This window comes from Pelophylax lessonae (genome assembly GCF_965119305.1).
Source record: "Pelophylax lessonae genome assembly, chromosome: 4".
Classification (NCBI taxonomy): Eukaryota; Metazoa; Chordata; class Amphibia; order Anura; family Ranidae; genus Pelophylax; species Pelophylax lessonae.
In genome coordinates this window covers 268,543,432-268,565,416 of record NC_138771.1, presented here as the reverse complement: position 1 = coordinate 268,565,416, position 21,985 = coordinate 268,543,432, and the positions used below count along the sequence as shown (strand labels likewise).

The 21,985-nt window shown below is 48.1% G+C and overlaps 1 protein-coding gene across 1 annotated transcript in view; it reads left to right on the top strand.

The window, feature by feature from the left end:
• The window catches only part of HELB (DNA helicase B), a 102,427-nt gene that overhangs the window by 15,505 nt on the left and 64,937 nt on the right, over positions 1-21,985 (top strand). Inside the window, exon 4 of the mRNA XM_082253546.1 lies at positions 18,808-19,650. Within this exon, the coding sequence (XP_082109672.1) occupies positions 18,808-19,650 (843 nt within the window). The remainder of the gene's footprint in view (positions 1-18,807; positions 19,651-21,985) is intronic.

The following is a 21,985-nucleotide window of genomic DNA, read 5'->3' as shown; positions in this document are numbered from 1 at the left end:
TAGCCACTATTGTGGCTGGCCTTGCTGCCCAGGTGCAAATGCTGGTGGCTGCTCAATCTACTAAACGGCCCAGAGTTGCTCTGTCCTCTGATTCTGAGGGTGAAGGTGATGGGGCTGTTCTGGCAGGGACCTCCTTATCGGGGTCCCGCTCCTCTCTTGATCTAGTGGGAGGGGGTTGATAATTCTCCCCCTGGCTCGCCTGAAGAGCTTGCAATCATGGATGAGTTGATTGCTTCCATTAAGCAGACGCTACGTTTGCAGGACGAAGTGTGTCCCCCCGCTGCCTTGGCGGCTTATGGGACGCAGAGGAAACGCAGGACGCCGCAGGTTTTTCCCTGCAATGCTGATTTTCAGCGCGCTGTTAAGGATCAATGGCGCGATCTGCGCAAGCCTTTTGCGGTACCAAGTAAATTCAAGCTGCGTTATCCTTTCTCGCCTGCCACTGACGAACGGTGGTGTGTGCCTCCGCCAGTGGATCATGCAATTGCGGTTTTGAACAAAGCCACTGCGATTCCTGCAGAGGGTTCCCCTGTTTTCCGTGATGCCACGGATAGGAGACTGGAGTCTCTTGCCCGTCATACTTATTCTGTTACGGGTTCTATGCTTAAGGCTCTGTTTGCTTCTCTCATGGCGGCCCAGGCGTTCGCAAGTTGGACGCAGATGCTTAGGCGCGTCCTGGTGGCCGATTCGGCCTCGGCGGCGACCCTGGATATGGTGGATCAGATCCACCAGGGTGTCATGTATCTGTGTGATGCGGACCTGGACCTGATTCCGTTGGCTGCACGCGTGCACAGCGTGGCGGTGTTGTCTCGCCGCCTGGTTTGGTTGAAATGTTGGTCGGTGGACCAATTTTCACGTAAGACCTTAGCCAATCTGCCTTATGATGGGTCTCGCCTTTTTGGGGAGTCCCTGGATGTGTTGATTAAGGGGATCACCGGGGGTAAGAGCACTCTCTTGCCCCATTTCCCCAAGGCTAAGGGGGCTTCTGGGAAGAAGCATGCTAATTTTCCCTAAAACGTCTTTCAGGACAGCACCTTAGAGAGATGGCTCCTCCCTCTCCTCATCAGGAAACACCCCATCCACCAGATTTTAAAAGGAGGCTTCTCCCACCATTCATCAGTTTTTGTGTTTCCTCCGGCCGAGGAACACCTCTGTGGGGAGCTGGGCTCTTAAGGTGCTATCCTGAGAGACCGGGCTTCCTACGTCCACCTACCCTTTTTTGGAGACGATTGCTTCTCCCATTCACGCGACCGACTGCAGTGCATGGGCTCCTTCTTCCTCTTCAGTGCTCTAGGCTGAGTCAAGACCCCGCAGAGCACAGCCCTGGGAAGGCATCTTGGAGGAGCGGAACGATTTTTCTTAGGTCCGCCGCCTTTTTTTTCAAATTTGCCGCCATTTCTCCGGATCGAGTGACGCTCGTCCGGACCGGAAGTGAGGTTCCGGAAAGGGCAGCGTTCTGCAGGGGGCGTATGGCGTCATTTCCGCCGGACGCAGAGGAAGAAGGGAGGAGCAAGCTGGTGCCTTATTCCGGATCCGGTCCAGTGCAGGTGCGCTTTGGTCTCCGGAACCGGTACCGAAGCCACGGGTGATACCGCTGCCAAGCGATGGAAGCTTCTTCAGCGAGTGGGACAGGCACAGGCACCAGTAAGGCCCAGGTAAGGGGTATCTTTATATGGCCTATCTTACTGTGGGGTCTCTCTCCATCCCTTTTATCTTTCCCCCCGGTGGCTGGGGGCCTGTCAGGGCATATGGGACTTCCCTTTAAATGTCTTTCTGTGCACCTTTGGTGGCCCTGAGAATCAGGCTGACTTTTAAGAAGCATGTGTATGTTTTCCCATTCATGTCTTCCAGGCTAAAAGCTCTGAAACTGTTTTCAAGAGAAAGTGTCCTTCATGCAAAGCAAAGTTGTCGGAAAGTTGGAAAAAGACACTTTGCCAGGGATGTATTGATGCACTAGTAAAGGAAGAAGCATCTACAGTTTGTGGCGATTTAGTCGCATCTGTAAGGAAGGAATTGGATGCTACCATCCAATCTTTTCGGTCATCCCTACAGGACCCTGCCCTGAGTCAGCCATCAGCCTCACTGTCCTCTCAGGGTTCACAATTGCTTCCTTCGGTGGGGACAGAAGGGGTTCCTTCCACCCAAGGAGATAATTCTCCCTCACATTCCAAGGAGGATTCAGAGGAAGAAGAGGAGGGAGGGGCACACAGGCCCACTAAATACAAACTATCCTTAGAGCAAGTGGATGGTCTCCTGAGGGCAGTTTACATCACCCTGGGTCTAGAGGAGGAAAAGAAGGAACTGTCCCTACATGACAAAATGTATGCAGGCTTGGAAGAGCCTAAGGGCCGTATCTTCCCAGTGCATCAGACCATCTCAGATGCAATTAAACATGAGTGGACTGATCCGGAAAAGAAAACCTTCTTCCCTAAAGCCTTTAAAAGGCGATTTCCTTTTGATGAGGACCCAGGAGCTCCCTGGAATAAGATGCCAAAGATTGATGCAGCCTTCTCCCAGGTTTCTAGGTCAACAGACCTAGCATTTGAAGACATGGGAATACTGAGGGATCCCATGGATAAGAAGATGGACCAGCAACTTAAGAGATCCTGGCAATCCATCATGGGGAGTCTGAAACCTGCCATGGCAGTAACCTGTGTGTCCAGGAATTTGGAATACTGGCTTAGCCAGCTAAAAGCACACATCACAGCAGACTCACCTAAACAGGAAATTTTGGATTCCTTTTCCACGCTCTCCACGGCCATAGCCTTCATTGCTGACGCTTCAGCAGAGTCAGTGAAGATGACAGCAAGATCTGCAGCTTTATCCAACTCAGCCAGAAGGGCTCTTTGGTTAAAGACATGGCCTGGAGATACAGCTTCTAAAAATAAGCTGTGTGGACTTCCTTTTCAAGGGGATCTACTATTCGGGCCTGGGCTAGACTCTGTTCTAGATAGAACAGCAGACAAAAAGAAGTCTTTTCCTGTGAAGAAGAAACAGGCAGCAAAGAAGCTTTTTCGACCTCAAAAAGCTCAGCAAAATAGCAGACCCCAGGAGAAGAGAAGAAACTGGTCGACACAAAAACCCAAAGGGAAAGGAGGTGTTCTCTTCCATCCTCCTGTGTCAACCAACAAAACACAATGACAAGACATTGCCGGTGGGAGGAAGATTGAGGGAATTCCTCCCCTATTGGGCAGCCATAACAGAAAATCAATACATTCTGGGTATGCTGTCCCAAGGCTACAACATAGAGTTTTCAGAGACGCCACCCGAAAGGTTCTTTGTCACAAACCTCCCAAGAGATGCAGAAAAAGCCCTGGCTATGATGGACCTGTTAAAGGACCTGAGGCGACAGGGAGTTGTCTGTCCAGTTCCAGTGGAGGAACAACATCAGGGATTTTATTCCCACATATTTTTGATAAAGAAACCATCGGGGGATTTTCGTCTTATACTGAATCTGAAACCATTAAACAGGTCAGTTCTGTACAAAAAGTTTCGAATGGACTCAATTCTTACAGTCAGAACCCTGTTAACAAAAGGATGCTTCATGGCATCAATCGACTTAAGGGATGCTTACCTACATATCCCTATTGCCCCTCACTCACAGAGATTCCTAAGGTTGGCAGTAAATCTGGGAAAGGAAATGCTCCATATCCAATTCAAAGCACTCCCTTTCGGGCTATCATCCTCCCCTCGTATTTTTACGAAGGTAATGGCAGAGTGTCTAGCTCCCCTCCGCCTTCAGGGAATCTCTGTGGTGCCTTACCTGGACGACCTGCTTTTATTTGCCCCGTCAAAGGAAAAACTTCAAGAGGACCTGCACAAGGCAAGAGGTCATCTAGAAGCTCTGGGATGGATAGTGAACATCAAGAAATCGAATCTCACACCGGCTCAGCGGGTTCAGTTCCTAGGGTTTCAGTTATGCTCTGTGGAACAAAGAATCTTCCTACCAGAAGACAAACAGGTCAAAATACAGAATTTGGTAGCAAGGCTACAAACAAATCAGTGGTGGTCGATCAGAGAGATCATGTCAGTCCTTGGAAACCTGACTGCATCAATTCCAGCTGTCCAATGGGCAAGGCTGCATCTTCGACCACTCCAATATTTCCTCCTCAGAATCTGGGATCACAATCCAGAGACTTTGGACTTAAAGGTAAAAATCCCCACCAAGGTCAAGAGGTCCCTTTGGTGGTGGAGAAATCAGATAACCTTGTCTCAGGGTTTGGCCTGGTCCTTCCCGGCAGACCAGAGGTTAACAACGGATGCCAGCAGGTGGGGGTGGGGAGCCCACTGGAACCAAAACCTGGCACAGGGGGTTTGGTCTCAGACCGAGACAAGAAAATCCTCAAATTGGAAGGAATTAAAGGCAGTCGGCCTAGCCCTAACTGCCTTCTCTCAAAATCTTCAGGGGACTCATGTTCAAGTCCTTTCAGACAACGCCACTACAGTGGCATATCTAAACAAGCAAGGGGGCACAAGAAGCAAAACCCTACAGCTTTTGGCAACGGAAATTCTGCAATGGGCGGAAAGGCAGTTACTTTCCTTGTCAGCAATCCACCTAAAAGGTACACTAAACAGTGTGGCGGATTATTTAAGCAGGCAGAAGATCCGAGAAGCAGAATGGAGCTTGAACCCAGAAGTCTTCATGTTGATAACCAAGACTTGGGGAAAGCCAGAGGTGGATCTGTTTGCAACGAAAGAAAACGCAAAACTTCCACTTTACTTCTCACTCCACAGAAACGACAACTCTCTGGGAGTAGATTCCCTGGCACATCCCTGGAGGTTCAGGTTGGGGTATGCCTTCCCCCCCCTTCCAGCTCATTCCGTTGGTATTGAGAAAAATCCAAATGGAAAGAGCCTCAGTGATCCTGATCACACCTTATTGGCCCAAAAGGGTTTGATTTTCGACTGTCCTTCAACTATCAGTCAAACCTGCTTTTCAGCTCCCTCTTCGTCAAGACCTACTGCTTCAAGGTCCAGTCTATCATCCAGAAGTGGAAAAGCTAAAGCTCACCGCCTGGTATCTGAGGAGCAACTGCTGAAAAGGAAAGGATTTTCAGACGCATTAATTGCTACTCTACTTTCCAGTAGGAAAAAAGTCACAAGGAATATATATGCAAAAGTTTGGAAGACATATAATACCTGGTGTGAATCGAAAGATCAAAAATTGAACAGTATTACTTCAATTTTGGAGTTCCTACAGGAGGGCGCAGGAAAAGGTTTGGCAGTAAGTACCCTCAAGGTACAAGTTACAGCCCTGGGGGTATTCTTGGAAAGGCCCATTTCTTCAGAATCTTTAATCATCAGATTCTTCAGGGCCCTTACCCGCTCCAGACCAGTGCCTGTCAGAAGCTTCCCCAAATGGGACTTGTCGGTGGTCCTTCAGGCCTTCACAAAGGAACCTTTTGAACCACTAGAAACGGTTACACTAAAAAACCTTACCCTCAAGACGGTCTTCTTGGTGGCAATAACATCAGCAAGAAGAATCAGTGAATTACATGCTTTATCAGCTATCGAACCTTTCTTGTCCATATATCCAGACAGGATAATTCTCAAGACGGATCCAGGGTTTCTCCCAAAAGTAGCTTCAACGAGAAACCGCTCACAAGAAATTGTGTTACCTACCTTCTGCCCTAATCCATCAGGAGATAAGGAAGAAAGCTTTCACTACCTAGATGTAAGAAGGGTTCTTATACACTACTTGGAGGTTACTAAAGAGTTTAGATCATCAAACTCTCTTTTTGTTCTTTTCTCTGGCAACAAAAAAGGTCGCCAGGCATCAAAAGGATCAATAGCCAGATGGCTCAGATCCGCTATTTCAGAGGCTTACTCCCAAATGAAATTGTCTCCCCCACAGGGGATCAGAGCTCACTCTACTAGAGCGTTAGCCACTACATGGGCAGAGAAAGCTGGTGCCACTCCAGATCAGATCTGCAAAGCGGCTACGTGGTCAAGCTACTTTACATTTGTAAGACACTATAGGTTGGACCTTTTGGCAGCTGAAGATCAGGCTTTTGGCAGAAAGGTCCTGCAAGCTGTGGTCCCTCCCTAAATTGAGTAAGTCTCGATAATCCTCTCTAAGGTGCTGTCCTGAAAGACGTTTTAGGGAAAATTCAAGTTAGACTTACCGGTAACTTGTTTTCCAATAGTCTTTCAGGACAGCAGGAGGATCCCGCCCTATTGTATAAAATGTATTGCTGTGATTAACCATATCTGTTTATGTGTTCCAGCATGGGCCGGAGGTACTCTTCTACAAACTGATGAATGGTGGGAGAAGCCTCCTTTTAAAATCTGGTGGATGGGGTGTTTCCTGATGAGGAGAGGGAGGAGCCATCTCTCTAAGGTGCTGTCCTGAAAGACTATTGGAAAACAAGTTACCGGTAAGTCTAACTTGAATTTTCGGCCCCCTCAGGGGTCCTTTCGTGCCTTTCGGCCGCGCTACAAGGGCAAACCGTTCAAAGGCCAAGGCTCTCAGAAGAAGCCCTGGTCTGGGAAACAGAAGTCCGGCCAATCCGGACCTGCAGCCCATAACAGTTCGGCCTGAAGGGGCGCCCTCACCCAGTTTTGGGGTGGGGGGACGCTTGCTCGGTTTTCTTCAGCCCTGGTTGGCCCGTGTGCGGGACAGATGGGTTCTGGAAATCGTTCGATCTGGTTACAAGATCGAGTTTCTCTCTCGGCCGGAGAGCAGATTTTTTCCCTCAAATCTTCAACTGTCTCCAGAGCGCCTGCGGGATCTGCACCTGGCGGTGCGGGACCTGAGGGCTCAGGGAGTGGTGGTTCCGGTGCCTCATCGGGACAGATTTCGGGGGTTTTATTCCAATCTGTTCACCGTGCCCAGGAAGGAGGGCAAGGTTCGTCCGATTCTGGACTTGAAGGCTCTGAACCGCTCTGTGCGGGTTCGCAAGTTCCGCATGGAATCCCTGCGCTCGGTGGTGGCTGCCCTCGTTCCGGGGGAATTCATGGCCTCCATCGATTTGAAGGATGCGTACCTTCACATCCCCATATTCGAGGGTCATCAGAGATACCTTCGATTTGCCATTGCGGAGGATCACTACCAGTTCGTGGCGTTGCCCTTTGGTCTCGCCTCGGCTCCGCGGGTCTTCACCAAGGTGCTTGCACCGGTTCTGGCATTATTGAGGGCCCAGGGCATTTCTGTCCTGGGGTATCTGGACGACATTCTGGTTCGGTCTGCGACCAGACAGGGTCTGGAGGAGGACCTGTCTGTCACATTGCAAACTCTGCAGGAGTTTGGTTGGACGATAAATGTTCCAAAGTCGACACTGAGTCCGTCGGTTCGTCTCCCCTATCTGGGAATGATACTGCCGGAAGACAAACTCAGGACTCTTCAGGAGGAAGTCAGGTCCCTCAGGGACGTTCCACACTCGTCTCTGCGGACGTGTATGAGATGTCTGGGATTGATGGTGTCGGCCTTCGAGGCGATTCCTTTCGCGCAGTTTCACACGCGGGGTCTCCAAGCGGAGATCCTGTCCAGGTGGGACGGGCGACCTCAATCTCTGGATCTTCAGATTCCGGGGGCAAGTCGTTTCGTCCGATCTCGTGGACGGTAGTCACCACGGATGCCAGCCTGTCGGGCTGGGGTGGTGTCCTGGGCGTTCTGTCCGCCCAGGGGACCTGGTCGGAGGGGGAGTCTTCCCTCCCGATCAACATTCTGGAATTGCGTGCGATAAGGCTCTGTCTTCGTCGCTGGACGGACCGGCTGCAGGGCTGCCCGGTTCGGGTGCAGACGGACAATGCCACGGCGGTGGCCTACATCAACCACCAAGGGGGCACCAGGAGTGCCCGAGCGGCTCGAGAAGTGGCCGACATTCTATCTTGGGCCGAGACTCATGTCCCGGCGATAACGGCGGTTCACATTCCGGGAGTGGAGAACTGGCAGGCGGACTATCTGAGTCGCCAGACCCTGGATCAGGGGGAATGGTCTCTCCACCCGGCTGTCTTCCAGATGTTGTGCGCGAAGTGGGGTCTTCCAGATGTGGACCTGTTCGCGTCTCGCCTCAACTACAAGGTGAAGAGGTTCGTGGCGAGGACGCGCGACCCTCGGGCTGACGCGTCGGACGCGTTAGTGGCCCCGTGGCATCAGTACAGGCTGATGTACGCGTTTCCACCGATTCAGTTGCTGTCCAGGTTCCTTCGCAGGTTACACTCGGAACGCAGCACGGTGATTCTTGTGGCACCGGACTGGCCTCGCCGGTCCTGGTACGCAGACCTCGTGAATCTGGCGGTCGACGCCCCTTGGCGTCTGCCTCTTCGAGACGATCTACTGTCTCAAGGACCGATTTACCATCCTGCTTTACAGTCGCTGGCTTTGACGGCCTGGCTGTTGAGACCGAGGTCCTGAAGGAGAAGGGTCTCTCTCCAGAGGTCGTTCATACTTTGATCAACGCGAGGAAGTCTTCCTCGGGGAAGGTTTATTACCGTACTTGGAAGGCCTATTTTGCCTGGTGTGAGTCCAGGGGGTTTTCACCCCGCACGTACTCGGTTTCCCGTGTGCTGTCTTTCCTTCAGACGGGTGTCGATCAGCGTTTGGCGCTGGCTACGATAAAGGGTCAGGTGTCTGCGCTGGCCGTTCTGTTTCAACGTCCCGTGGCTTCCAACTCCTTGGTTGGCACCTTTATTCAGGGTGTGCGGCATCTGGTTCCTCCTAGGAGGGATCCTTTGCCCCCTTGGGACTTGAATCTCGTTCTATCTGTGTTACAACGTGCTCCTTTTGAACAGATCAGGGAGATCTCGTTGTCTATGTTGTCCAAAAAGGTCGCCTTTTTGGTGGCGATCACTTCGGCTCGCAGAGTGTCGGAACTGGCGGCTTTGTCCTGCAAGTCTCCGTACCTGGTTGTTCATTTGGATAAGGTGGTCTTGCGACCTAATCCTTCTTTTCTGCCGAAACGAGTTTCGGAATTCCATCTTAACGAGGATATTGTTTTGCCTTCGTTGTGCACGAAGCCTAAACATCCAAAGGAGATGAGATTGCACTCTCTGGATGTTGTTCGGGCGATAAGGGTTTACCTTAAATCGACTGAGTCTTTTCGAAAGACGGACTCCTTGTTTGTTCTTCCAGAGGGTCCTCGGAAGGGCATGGCGGCTTCGGCCTCTACCATCGCCAAATGGATCAGGCAGACCATTGAACAGGCCTATGCCTTGCAGGGGAAGGTTCCCCCTGTGCCTGTGAAGGCGCACTCTACTAGATCTCTGAGTACGTCTTGGGCCTGCCGTCATGGGGCTTCTGTAGCCCAGGTGTGTAAGGCGGCGACTTGGTCGACCGTGCACACTTTCACAAAATTCTACAAAGTAGATGTTCAGGCATCGGCGGATGCTTCCTTTGGCCGCAAGGTTTCTAGTGCGGCTGTTCCCTAGGGTCCCTTGTTGGGGACTCCTGGCTGTTGGGATAGTTTTTTGTATCCCCTGGGTTTTTTGTCTTTTCCTGGGTTGTTGCTCCTGTTGAGCACTTATTTTTGCTGTTTCCTTCCTTTGGTAAGGTTCCTTTCTTTGATGTGGAGACTGCGTTGCCTTTCGGCGCGGATGCGTTTCCCACCCCTCATGTTTGCACTGCTTTGGGACGTCCCCATATGTGACGAATATGAAGAGGCGGCGACTGTCGGAGGACGTAAGAGAAAACGGAATTTTTGTAAAATCTTACCTGTAAAATTCCTTTCTCTGAGTCCTCCGACAGTCGCCGCCCCCGCCCCTCTTTTGGGGTTTGAATGTATACTCTACTGCTATTCCACTAAAACTGAGATATGGTTGCAGGAAGTAGGAGGGTATTGACTGAGGGGACCACCCCTTGAGGGTGGGATATGTTAAAGCTTTATTGTTAACATATTCTGTTGCCTAGCTACTCCTTCGGAGCAAAGTCTAATACCCCATATGTGACGAATATGAAGAGGCGGCGACTGTCGGAGGACTCAGAGAAAGGAATTTTACAGGTAAGATTTTACAAAAATTCAGTTTTTTTACCTTAACTGCTTACCTACTGCTCACAGTATATATAGTGCGAGCGGGCGGCACAGCCAGGCACCGCGATGTACCCGTATATTGGGATGTACTTCCTGATTTGGCAGCGTGCCTGCACACCTCCTCTGCTGACTTGTGCTGTGATTGGACACGGCACGAGTTTGTGAGAAGATTTCAGCCAATGATTTATGACTGAAACCTGCTGATCAGCAATGGTCAATCACAGCACAGAGTTTTGTGTTGACAAACACACAGAAACTCTGTACACTGACAGCGATCTGTCTGATTCTTCTCCCTAAAATCAACTCTAAATTCAGGGAGAAAAAGCAGGCAGATCTGTTAGTAAAAGCAGCACCCATTACACTTGTTGGGCACACGGGTTAACCCCTTAATTGCCCTTTGATGTTAGCCCCTTCCCAGCCAGTGCCATTCATACAGCGTACAGTATTATCACTGATCACTGTGTTCACTAGCAATATTAGTCAGTTAGCATCCCTTCTAGCCAATGTCAGAAGTAGATTGCCTGCAACACTACAGGTGCATCTCATAAAATTAGAATATCGTCAAAAAGTGATTTTTATTTCAGGAATTCAATTTAAAAAGTTAAACATATATTTTATTTAGAGGAGTACACACAGAGTGATATATTTCAAGCATTTTTCTTTTAATTTTGATGATTATGGCTTACAGCTAGTGAAAACCCCAAAATCCAGTATCTCCAAATATTCCATAGGACCAATAAAAAAGGATTTTAAAAACAAATGTTTGCTTATGGAAAAGTATGTCCGTGTACAGTATAGTATGTACTCAACAATGCAGATGCTTTCAGCACATCTGCATTGTTGGGTCTGGGGTCTCTCATCTTCCTCTTGACAATACCCCACAGATTCTCTATGGGGTTTAGGTCAGGCAAGTTTGCTGGCCAATCAAGCACAGTGATATCATGATCATTAAACCAGGTATTAGTACTTTTGGCAGTGTGTGCAGGTGCCAAGTCCTGCTTGAAAATGAAATCAGCATCTCCATGAAGCTGGTCAGCAGAGGGAAGCATGAAGTGCTCTAGAATTTCCTGGTAGAGGGCTGCGCTGACTTTGGACTTGATAAAACACAGTGGACCACTAGCAGATGACATGGCTTCCCAAATCATCACTGACTGTGAAAACTTCACACCGGACCTAATGCAATTTGGATTCTGTGCCTCTACACTCTTCCTCCAGACTCTGGGACTTTTATTCCCAAATCAAATGCAAAATTGTCCACAGTCCTTGTATACCAGCATGCCATGCCCCTTCATTAACAGGCCATTTTTCAGTGCTATGAAAGTTTGACTACCAATTACTCCATCATGCAACACTGTACCGAGATAAATTTTATATTCTATATTTTTTGGAGACCAAACTTTATTTTGGTGTTCTTTTAATAACTGATGTTTTTTTCAGTTTTTCTGAAAAGTTTTCCCTTTCTGTTTGAATAATGCCAGAACAGTATGAAAACTTTGTAACTGACCATTTTTTGGAAAGTAGACACCCTAAAGTAATCTCATTTTTTTTTTTTCCACAATTTTTTTTTTTTGGAAATGAAGAAACATGCTGGTACTGGGGGTTAAACAAGGAGCTTGAGACTAGTGCACTAGATAAAGTGGCTCTGTTCAGGTCAAACATAGAGGAAGGAGGCAGTGAAGGGGTTAATGTATTGGCTACATAGAGTGGGAAGATGAATGTAAAGGGGCAAAGTGGATAAGGCTGAAGGTTTTTTTTTTTTTTTACCTTTTTATACAGTGTGTAGGTAGTATATTTACCTTAGTTTTACTCATGAGGGGGGGGGGGGGTCCGGGGGAGGGGGAAGCAGCACATGGAGCCATGGGTGTGCTAAGGTGCAAGGAAGGAGATGAACTCCCTAAAGCATTTTTTAAACCCAAAAAATGTAATAGATTGCAGCCTGCCAATCTTTAGATCTGTTGGCTGCACTTTTTTAGGCATGTTTTCCCTTTGTTTTCAATTGGTGATCTGGCCAGTAACAAACTTCCTGTACAGTCCCTCCACTCTGGACGAAGGGGCACATTTAGACAGTAGCATTGTCAGTCAGGAGGGAGGGAAGTGTTGGATGTTCTAGCAAATGTGGATACACTAATTAAAGGCAAACTCCAGCTTTATAAGCAGTTACATTAAACTGTTTTTTCCTTTTGGGGTGAAGGTAAACAAAAACTTCACATTGTAAGTACCCCCTGTCGGTGTTAACTGGTTTGTCTCAAATCTTCTAACTGCAAGAGAGCTTGTTCTTTTGAAAAACAGACTTACTGCCTGGATCACCAGATGAAAATAGAAGAAAGCAAGCCTTAAAAAGGAAACTAATGCAGCCATCACATCTAAGAAGTGGTAGCTGCAATATAATGTTTGCTTTTGGGTGTAATACAGCTTTAATGTTTTGCTTCTCCTTTCCCTGCCCAGTCACAGGGATTGGGTAAAGAGAAGACCTGTAAGTGAAAGTAAAACTGCAACAGAAAAAATCAGGCCCCCCTCCAATCAGGACTGTTGCAGAGTTGTGTAAATCTTAGGACTGCTTGGACTAAAATCTAGATCTTTTGGCAGATGAAACCGCTTTCATATATGTATGTCAACTGTGTATTTTAATTGTTTGCCTGGAGTTCAACTTTAAAGTGGTTGTAAAGGCAGAAGTTTTTTTTTTTTTTTTTTTAATCTTTAATGCATTCTATGCATTAAGATAAAAAAAAAACCTGTGTGCAACAACCCCCCTAATACTTACCTGAGCCCCATGTAGATCCAGCGATGTTGAAGCAGTGTCTCGGCTGCCCAGGGCTCCCCTCCTCATTGGCTGAGACAGCAGCACAGCGCCATTGGCTTCCGATACTGTCAATCAAAATCAATGAGCCAATGAGAGGCTCAACTGGAGGGAGGGGCTAGGAGAGACAAAGGGGGACCGGAAAAGAGGAGGACCTGGACTGCTCTGTGCAAAACCACTTTACAGGGTGAGTAAGTATAACATGTTTGTTATTTATAACTAAAAAAAAAAACAAGACTTTACACCCACTTTGATAAGGTAGTGTACCCATTCCTCATAAAATAGGTTGGTTGAAGGAAGAGTCAACAGGGCAGAAATGTACGTATTAAACCTTGTACACACCATTATTATAATTTTATTCCGATAATAGTACAGCGATCTCCCCTGCTGTGCTAATTTTAGGAGGTGGAGATCTACCTCAACAACATGGAGGAGATCAAAGATCTCCGGGGGTAGGGTTGTGCCTTCTTATTTATAGAAAAAGAAATTTAGTAGCAAGCCCCCAATAATAAGTAAAGACCTAGAATTATTTCTGTGGCCACGAACCAAAGCATCGTGACCACAGTGTGTGTACGCCCCCCCCAAGGCACTGCAGCTAAAGGGGGAGTGGTTGGCAGGTGGTAAAAACAGCCATATTTCTTACGATAGGGGTCTCCTTTAACATCCCCTATCCCCCCCCCCCCCCAGACCACTCCCTTTAGTACAGACTCCCTGTCCAGCACAGACCAACCAGCTTTACAACACAAAGATTGGGAGTGCCCAAAACGTCCCTTTGTGGTTCCTAAATGCTTTGCTGTTAGGTACCCATTTGAAGAGTCACTATTCAAGAAGTGGACTGTCCAACCAGTGGTGGACCCCCTGTCTCCAGGTTAAACAAGGCAACCATGATCCCAGTAGCGGAATCCCCAGCCTTGAAAGATCCGGCTGATGGATAGGTGGAGTCTGTGGCCCTTAATATGTTCACCATTGCAGGTTCGGCACTACGTTCCAGTCCTGGCCATTGCCCTGGTGTTGCAAACACTAACACTTGATTTCAAAGCTATAGGTTTCGGCAATGGTGCTTAGGCATGTGTTGTGGCTTAAGTGTTGGTCTGCAGACCAAACTTAAAAAAAAAAAAAAAAAAAGAATCTCTGACTGACTTACCTCTCATGGGAGTCTCATGGGAGGGAAGAGCACTTTTTTCTTTTGCAGTGTGGGTAGGAAAAAGAGAGCCTCGTCGCAGTGTGCCCTTCTTTCTCGGCACACAGAAATTTTTTTTTTTTTGTCCCTCAGGGTCCACTGACAATGGTTCAAAACCTTTCAAGCCCTTTCAAGTGGCCCTGGCCTGGCAAGCCGAGAGCAGGATTTTCCATCCGCGGACAAGGCTCCTTCAGCATGAAAATGCGCCCTCACCCATACCAGGGGTAGGGGGACGTCTTAATTGGTTTCCGGGCCCATGGACCTCCTTGGTGAACGACAAGTGGGTCCACAAAGTAATTCTGTTCGGTTACAGGATAGAGTTTTGTTCTTGCCATCCGGAAAGGTTCTTTCCTTCCAACATGCGTCATTCCCTGCACTGACTGAAAACTCTCTTCGGGGCAGTGCAGGACCTGTTGCTTCAGGGAGTGGTAGTCCCGGTTCCAGTATCGGAACGGTTTTCAATTTTTTTATTCAAACCTGATTATGGTCCCAAAGAAGGAAGGCAACGTTCATCTGATTCTGGACCTTAGGGCCCTGAACTGCTTTGTACAAAAATTCAGAATGGAGTCCATTTGCACAGGGGTGGCATGCCTACATCAGGGGGATTTTCTAGCCTCTATCGACATCAAAGATGCTTACTTGCACATTCCAATATGTGCCCGACACCAGCGTTTCCTCTGCTTTGCTGTGGCACTATTAGGAGCACTATTAGTTTGTGGCGTTACCCTTTTAGTCTTGCCTCTGCTCCTTGGGTCTTCATGAAGGTGTAGGCCCTGGTTCTGGTATTGCTATGTCAGCGGGGGATTGCTGTTCTGGGCTACCTGGATGACCGGAGTCCTCATCTGCATAGACAGACAATGTAGAGATCACTATACAGACCTGGAAGGAGTTATGTTGGCTTCTAAACTACCAGAAGTCTGCCCTGATTCCCTCCAAAAAACTGAATTATCTGTGTCTGACTCTGTATTCAGCTCTAGCCAATGTGTTTCTTCCTCTTGACAAACTCCAGAAGTTGCATGCTGCGATTCACCTGTTGCTGTCCTGCAGGTCTTGTTCCCTCCGAAGTTGCATGCCAGTTTTGGGCCTAATGGTGTTTACCTTCAAGACAGTTCCATACGGGGTCTCTCCAGAGGGAGATTCTGGTGAAGTGGGATAAGTGTCCACCGTCTCTGGACAATCAGATTCAGCTGAGCCGGGAAACCAGGGGTTCCCTGGTCTGGGGGCTTCGCTCTCCGAATCTTCGGCAGGACAAATCCTTTCTCCCCTTGTATTGGACAGATGCCAGCCTGTCCGAGTGGGGAGGTGCCCTGTGACTGAGTTCTGCTGAGAGTTGTTGAATACTGGAAGAATCCAGGCTACTGATCAATGCCTTGGAACTTCGGGCGATCAGGCTGTGCATTGATCACTGGATAAATTGGCTCCGGGGCTCCTGGTACGGATCCAGTCAGATAATGCCACTGCGGTGGCTTATGTCAATAACCAGGACAGAACAAAAAGTGTGTTGGCAGCTCTGAAAGTAGCCGGCATTCTCGGGTGGGCAGAACACTTCCTTCCTGCCCTCTCTGCCGTACACATTCCAGGTGTGGAAAATTGGCAGATGGACTACCTCTGTCGGCAGACTTTGGACCGAGGGGAGTGGTTCCTTCGCCCAGAGGCAGTGCTGTATCCTGGCCTAGGCCAACAAGGCCCAGGCCTAGGGCGGCACTTTGCAGGGGGGCAGCAAAAAAAAAAGCTGCTCCCTGCATGAAAAAAAAACAGCCTCCTCCTGGCTCCCGCACGAAAAAGGGGTCCCTGCCGGCCTGCGGGGAGGGCAGGGTTCAGGAGGCAAACCAGTCTGGCACTCCCCATTAAACGGTCACACTGCTACCTGCCGTTATGAAAATACTGGCGGGTGAGGACATTCGGACAGACCGCAGGCCGCCGACCACACCTAATACAACAGGCCCAAGGGCCGCCAATGCTAATAAGTGTGGCACTGCAGCCTCCTCAGCCCCCAGGTATGGCAGGCATCATATAATTTTATTTCTTTAAACATCCTTGTCCTTGAGCGAGCATATTGAATTGCATCATATGCAATTAAGACTTTTAATTGTATATGATGGGAACAACATTTTGGACCCACTCACCTCATGTGCTATCACAATATGTCACTGGGTTAGTAAGATTACTCCAATCTTATAAGATATTTGGACTTGTGTTTGCTGCCATTTATTATACAAATAAGTGAAATAATCCTAGGATTACAATCAGTGGCAGCAAACACAAGTCCAAATATCTTAAAAGAAAGGGGTAATCTTACTAATCCCGTGACATGAGGCTGTACTAATGGGTACTGATAAGGCTGCACTGGTGGCCACTGATGGGTCTGTACTGATGGCCACTGATGAGGTCACACTGATATGCTGCACTGATGAGCAGTAATTAGGCGGCACTGATAAAACTGCATTTATGGGCACTGATACACTGTGGTTATGGTCTGTGGTTTACAGATGACAGGGTGGGTCATAAACAGGAAGGGGTGTGGCCTTTACAGGAAGGGATGGGTCATATTTAAATTAGGGGGTGCACAAGTTTAGTCAGGCCTAGGGCAGCACAAAACCTAAATACACCACTGTCCAGAGGTATTTAGTCTATGTCTGCGATGGGGCACCCCTGAGGTGGATCTGTTGGTGTCTCTGCTCAACAGAAAGGCACCAAGGTTTGTGACACGGTCACGGGATCCTCTGGTGGATGCCACAGATGCTCTGGTGGCCCACTGGGGCCAGTATCATCTGATCTATGCTTTCCGTCCTCAAGTTTCTTCCGCCGCTTCTGCACAGGATAGAGGCCGAAGGGATTCTGGTCTTTCTGGTGGCCCCGGACAGGCCTCGCTGGTCTTTGTACGCCGACCTGCTGCCCTTGGTTGCTGACATCCCTTGGAGACTAACTCTCAGGGAGGGCCTGCTGACCCAAGGGCTGATTTTCCATTCTGCTTTAAATTTACTGGCTTTGACGGCCTGGCTGTTGAAAGACAGGTGCTGAAGGATAGCGGTTTGCCTGTGTTGGGGATTCTGACGCAGCTGAAGGTTAGGAAGTCTACCTCCTAGAAAGATTTACCATTGTACGTGGAAAGCGTACATTTCGTGCTGTGAGTCAATTGGTGTTCACCCTCGTTCTTTTTAGGTGGCTCAGATTTTGACCTTCCTTCAATAAGGTGTTGAACAGAAGTTGGCCTTCAGTACCATCAAGGGCCAGGTGTCTGCCTTGGCAGTCTTCTTTTAGTAATCCTTGGCCACGCATTTCTTGGTGCGTTCTTTTTTATTCAAGGGGTTCCACACCTGACTCTGCCGATGCGGTCTCTTCCACCGCTGTAGAATTTGAACTTGGTGCTCTGTTCTCCAAAATCCTCCCTTTGAGAATATTCGGGAGATCCCCCTGCTTACGCTGTCTCAGAAGGTGGCTTTTTTGGTGGCTATCACCTCTGCTTGCAGGGTGTCTAAACAGCCTTATCTTGTATTACCCTCTACTTCGTGGTCCATAAAGAAGATGGTTCTTTGTCCACGCCCGTTGTGCCTACTTAAGGTGGTCTCTGACTTCCATTTGAATAAAGACGTTGTGTTGCCTTTGTGTCTCAGGCCCGCTTATCCCAAGGAATTTGCGTTGCATGCCCTGGATGTGATTTGGGTGTATCTGGCAGCCACAGAGTCTTTTCCGAGGTCAGACTCACTGTTTGTAATCAGACGGGCCAAGAAAAGACTGTCTGCTTCTTCTGCAACCATTTCTAGACGCCTAGTCCTTTTTGGGCCTTCTGTCATCAGGCGTCAGTGGCAGAGGTTTGCAAGGCAGCCACTTGGTCGTTGGTGCACACTTTCACTAAGTTCTACAAAGTGGATGTTTTGGCGTCTGCATATGCTTCTTTTGGCCGGAAGGTTTTGCAGGCTGTGGTTTAGAGAGTCTGTTCCCTCTTTGGGGGCGTATTGTTCAGGTTGGGCTCCAGTTGTTGTTTGCTGAGCTCTTGTTACCTGGTTGGCTTTTTGTGTTTAGCCTTGGGATTTGTTTGCTGTCCCACCCCTCACCCCTGCACTGCTTGGGGACGTCCCTATGGTTCTGAATATGAAGTGCTGTGTCCATCAATGAACGAAAGAGGAAATACGATTTTTGTATTTACTGTAAAATCCATTTTTCTGAGTTCATTGATGGACACGGCACTCACCCCTCTATGGAGTTTTGATACTTCTGACACTGCTTGTTACTAAACTGAAGGCCTATAGTAGATAGTGGGATGTATACCGGCTAGGACTGCCCATAAGCATAGACGAGTCTTTTTTTTTTCTGCCTAGTGTCCTACTCCTGTCGGGGGAGCTATAACCCCATTGTTCTGAATATAGAGCTCTGTGTCCGTCAAACTCATAGAAATTGAATTTACGGTAAGTACAAAAATCCTATTGATTGCTAATTTTTTTTTTTACCAAGCTTATTTTTTTTCCCAATATTTTCAGTCTTTTTTCATTAAGCAAAAAATAAAAACCTTAGTGATGAACAAATACCACCAAAACAAAGCTCTGTCTGTCTCAAAAAAATGATAAAATTAAATTTGGGTACAATGTTGCTTGTTCGCCCAATTGTCATTCAAATTGCAACAGCACTAAAAAGTTGAGTGTTGGCCTGGGCAAGAAGGAAGTGAAGGTGCCCAGTATTGAAATGGTCAATGATCTAGTACATTTGGGGGACAAGCTAAAGCAACAAGCTATTAAAACAAAAAAAAAAAACAATAAAGCCTTGTCATTTTACATCATTTGACTCCTCACTAGAACCATCTAAAATTGGTGTTGGAAAGTATTGTTTAATCAAATGTACATTAGACATTCCTTTTTGTGTTTTAGTTCCTTTATAGGGAGCTCCATCTGTGTGGATGTGAGGCAACATTGGATAGCTTCCTACAGTGTGATGAAAACCTCCTGGGAAAGATCCCTGACTTGCAGCTAAATGCACTGCATGTCTACAATGAGCTGAAGAGGAAATGCATGAGTCAGGGTGACACTTACGTGGAACAATCTGCCCTCACCAAAGCGGCCTCTAAAGAAATGTCGGCTGAGAGCGCCTGGGAAGCAGTCCGGTTTCTCAAAGATGAGAAAATTGTGGTGATTGAGCAGGACCGAGTTTTCCTTTATAATTATTACTTCTATGAGGTAGATATTGCAGAATTCATTACAAAGTTGGCAATGAAAAAGCCCCGGAATCCAAAGGTGGAAGGAAATGATGTACGTGGTGGTGACCATACTTCTCAAAGAGAGGAAAATGGGTTCTGTTTAGGTAGTCAAACACTTGTACATGAATTTAGTGATGAGCAGATTAGGAATTTACAGATAAATGACTGTTCTACGGAAGAAAACCATGTAACAGAGCTGGATTCTGAGCAGCAAAAAGCAGCTAGGATGATTCTGGCCAACCCCGTGACCATTATAAGTGGAAAAGGTGGATGTGGAAAGACCACGGTAGTAAGTCGTGTGTTTAAAGCTGTTATGCAGGAAGAAAAGAACGAAATTGAAAATGCCTGCAAAGCCCTTGAAGATGACATAGATGCTTCAGAAGAGTGGGATTTTAATGCCATGATCCCTTCCTGTGAGCACAGTGATCCTAATCGTGTTCTACTTACTGCACCCACAGGAAAGGCAGCTTCTCTGCTCAAGAAGAAAACTGAACTTCCAGCTGCTACTCTACACCAGGTACTGATTTATTCTTACTATTACTTGGGAGAGTCTATTGGCACTTTTCCACTGCAAGAACCGTCTCGGCTCTACGCGGCCCTGCTTGGCCCTGTTTGCTTTTCCACTGCTGGTACCACATTGGACGGTGTTGGAACAGTTCGGTACCAGTGGCGGCTGGTGCTCAAAATTTTTGGGGGGGCGCAAAAAGAAAAATGTAATCGGTATTGCTTCGCGTCAAAAAACGCAGTAAAAAATTGCGTGACTTTGAAGTCATGGTACAGGCATGGCACAGGTGATGGTACAGGAGATGGTATAGGCATGGCACAGATATGGTATAAGCATGTCACAGGTCATGGTACAGGAGATGGTACATGCCCCCTTTCAATGCAGAGACCAGCGTGCGTGCCCCCTTCAATGCAATGAACACTGTGCTATGCCCCCTTCAATGCAATAAACACTGTGCTGTGCCCCCACAATGCAGAGTTCAGCGTGCATGCCCCCTTCAATGCAACTGTGCTGTGCCCCCTTCAATGCAATGAACAATGTGCTGTGCCCCCTTCAATGCAATGAACACTGTGCTATGCCCCCTTCAATGCAATAAACACTGTGCTATGCCCCCTTCAATGCAATAAACACTGTGCTGTGCCCCCTTCAATGCAATAAACACTGTGCTGTGCCCCCTTCAATGCAATGAACACTGTGCTATGCCCCCTTCAATGCAATAAACACTGTGCTATGCCCCCTTCAATGCAATGAACACTGTGCTATGCCCCCTTCAATGCAATAAACACTGTGCTGTGCCCCCTTCAATGCAATGAACACTGTGCTGTGCCCCCTTCAATGCAATGAACACTGTGCTATGCCCCCTTCAATGCAATAAACACTGTGCTATGCCCCCTTCAATGCAATAAACACTGTGCTGTGCCCCCTTCAATGCAATAAACACTGTGCTGTGCCCCCTTCAATGCAATGAACACTGTGCTATGCCCCCTTCAATGCAATAAACACTGTGCTGTGCCCCCTTCAATGCAATGAACACTGTGCTGTGCCCCCACAATGCAATGAACACTGTGCTGTGCCCCCTTCAATGCAATAAACACTGTGCTGTACCCCCTTCAATGCAATGAACAATGTGCTGTGCCCCCTTCAATGCAATGAACACTGTGCTGTGCCCCAACAATGCAGAGTTCAGCGTGCATGCCCCCTTCAATGCAATAAACACTGTGCTGTGCCCCCTTCAATGCAATAAACACTGTGCTGGGCCCCCTTCAATGCAATAAACAATGTGCTGTGCCCCCTTCAATGCAATAAACACTGTTCTGTGCCCCCTTCAATGCAATAAACACTGTGCTAGGCCCCCTTCAATGCAATGAACAATGTGCTGTGCCCCCTTCAATGCAATGAACACTGTGCTGTGCCCCAACAATGCAGAGTTCAGCGTGCATGCCCCCTTCAATGCAATAAACACTGTGCTGTGCCCCCTTCAATGCAATAAACACTGTGCTGTGCCCCCTTCAATGCAATAAACACTGTGCTGGGCCCCCTTCAATGCAATAAACAATGTGCTGTGCCCCCTTCAATGCAATAAACACTGTTCTGTGCCCCCTTCAATGCAATAAACACTGTGCTAGGCCCCCTTCAATGCAATGAACAATGTGCTGTGCCCCCTTCAATGCAATGAACACTGTGCTGTGCCCCAACAATGCAGAGTTCAGCGTGCATGCCCCCTTCAATGCAATAAACACTGTGCTGTGCCCCCTTCAATGCAATAAACACTGTGCTGGGCCCCCTTCAATGCAATAAACACTGTGCTGTGCCCCCTTCAATGCAATAAACACTGTTCTGTGCCCCCTTCAATGCAATGAACACTGTGCTATGCCCCCTTCAATGCAATAAACACTGTGCTGTGCCCCCTTCAATGCAATAAACACTGTGCTGTGACCCCTTCAATGCAATAAACACTGTGCTGTGCCCTCTTCAATGCAATAAACACTGTGCTGTGCCCCCTTCAATGCAATAAACACTGTGCTGTGCCCCCTTCAATGCAATAAACACTGTGCTGTGCCCCCTTCAATGCAATGAACACTGTGCTATGCCCCCTTCAATGCAATAAACACTGTGCTGTGCCCCCTTCAATGCAATGAACACTGTGCTGTGCCCCCACAATGCAATAAACACTGTGCTGTGCCCCCTTCAATGCAATGAACTCTGTGCTGTGCCCCAACAATGCAGAGTTCAGCGTGCATGCCCCCTTCAATGCAACTGTGCTGTGCCCCCTTCAATGCAATGAACACTGTGCTGTGCCCCCACAATGCAGAGTTCAGCGTGCATGCCCCCTTCAATGCAACTGTGC